Source organism: Condylura cristata, unplaced genomic scaffold (genome assembly GCF_000260355.1).
Source record: "Condylura cristata isolate star-nosed mole 26May11 unplaced genomic scaffold, ConCri1.0 scaffold00014, whole genome shotgun sequence".
NCBI classification, from domain to species: Eukaryota; Metazoa; Chordata; class Mammalia; order Eulipotyphla; family Talpidae; genus Condylura; species Condylura cristata.
The window spans coordinates 53,237,770-53,239,100 of record NW_004567115.1 but is presented as its reverse complement, the minus strand read 5'-3'; the positions used below and the strand labels follow the sequence as shown (position 1 = coordinate 53,239,100).

The 1,331-nt window shown below is 73.2% G+C and overlaps 1 protein-coding gene across 1 annotated transcript in view; it reads right to left on the bottom strand.

Annotated features, from left to right (window-relative positions):
• Nucleotides 1–1,331, bottom strand: part of FDFT1 (farnesyl-diphosphate farnesyltransferase 1) — a 51,775-nt gene that overhangs the window by 45,425 nt on the left and 5,019 nt on the right. The window contains exons 3-4 of the mRNA XM_012724813.1: nt 836–933; nt 65–248 (exon numbers count right to left, since the gene is read on the bottom strand). Coding sequence (XP_012580267.1) covers nt 65–248; nt 836–933 — 282 coding nt within the window. The remainder of the gene's footprint in view (nt 1–64; nt 249–835; nt 934–1,331) is intronic.

The following is a 1,331-nucleotide window of genomic DNA, read 5'->3' as shown; positions in this document are numbered from 1 at the left end:
CAGAGCCGGGACCCGCGCGCCAGCCCCTGCCGCCCCCCGCCAGGGCAGAGGCCGCCGTCACTACCGTTGGGAAGTCCTCCAGCACTTGCCGGTCCTTCTCCTTGCTCTCCATGAAGCGCCACTCGGGGTCGTAGAGGAACGTGTGGAAGTCGAGCAGCAGCGGCACCTTCCTGTCCACGCTGATGCTCATGTCGTCCTCCACCGTGTCCAGCGCGCGCAGCACCAGGTAGAAGATGCACACGGCGTGGCTGCGGGCGGGAGCCGGTCAGGGGGGGCGCCGGAGGCGGCTTGAGCCCCTGGGCGGGGCGGCCTCGGCCCCCGCCTGGGCGGGGCGCAGCGTGAGCGCGCACCCCGACGCGGGCAGTGGCCGTGCTGGGCCGCAGGGGTTTCTGCAGCACTTTACAAAGGAAAACACAAACCCGGCCAGCTGGAGGCCGGCACTCCCGCGGCTTCCCCGCCTAACTCGGAGCAGCTGCGCCTGAGCCTGTTTGGCCCGGACGAGCGCTTCTTGCAGAGAAGCCCAGAAACAAGCCCTCGGCGCAGCTGTGCAGGAGGGAGGCCCTGAGCGTGCTCCCGCGGCGACAGCAGGCCCGGCCGGCCCCGAGGGCCGCAGAGTGGCCAGAGCACAGCCGAGAGCCGAGGCGCACGGCTCCAATCAGACGCAGCTGCCAGGCCCGGGCGAGCAAACACCGCCTCCTCCCCAGGGTCGGCCTGCCGGACACCCTCGCCCGGGGCCTGCAAGGGCACTCTGAGTAAACAGCCCGGCCGGCCCCAACCCCAACGCCGCCCCGTCGGCCGCCGGGGGTCCCCCCGCCCCGCAGCTGACGCAACTCACCGCATCTCCCCGTCCAGCGCCTCGATCACGGCGGCGAAGCTGCGGCTGGTCTGGTTCAGGTACTTGTAGCACGTCTTCAGGCTGCTGCTGAGCGAGTCCTGTGGGCAGAGAGGAGCCAGGGCGGTGGGGTGCGCGGAGCCGCAAGGCTGGGGCAGGGGCGGCCGGGGCCCTGCAGGGGCCCGCAGCACCCTGCACATGCCCTCTCCCCGGGGCCAGTCCTCCGGAGGCCAGGGGCAGCCGCGCCGGGGGCTGCCTGCACCCCTGAGCGCCACGGTGGGCTTCCACACCAAGGTCCGCTGGAAGAGGGACACGGCCTTGGGGCCGCAGGCGGCTGCAGCCATGGGGCTTGCACGGACTCGGGAGACCTGAGCCAGGTGGGAAGCCCCCACCGCGGGGCGAGCTGGGGCTGGGAGGAGCAGGACCGGCAGGGCCAGGACCGGCAGGGCCAGGCTAGGCAGGGCCGGGCCAGGCAGGGGCGGGCCGGGCCAGGGAGGGG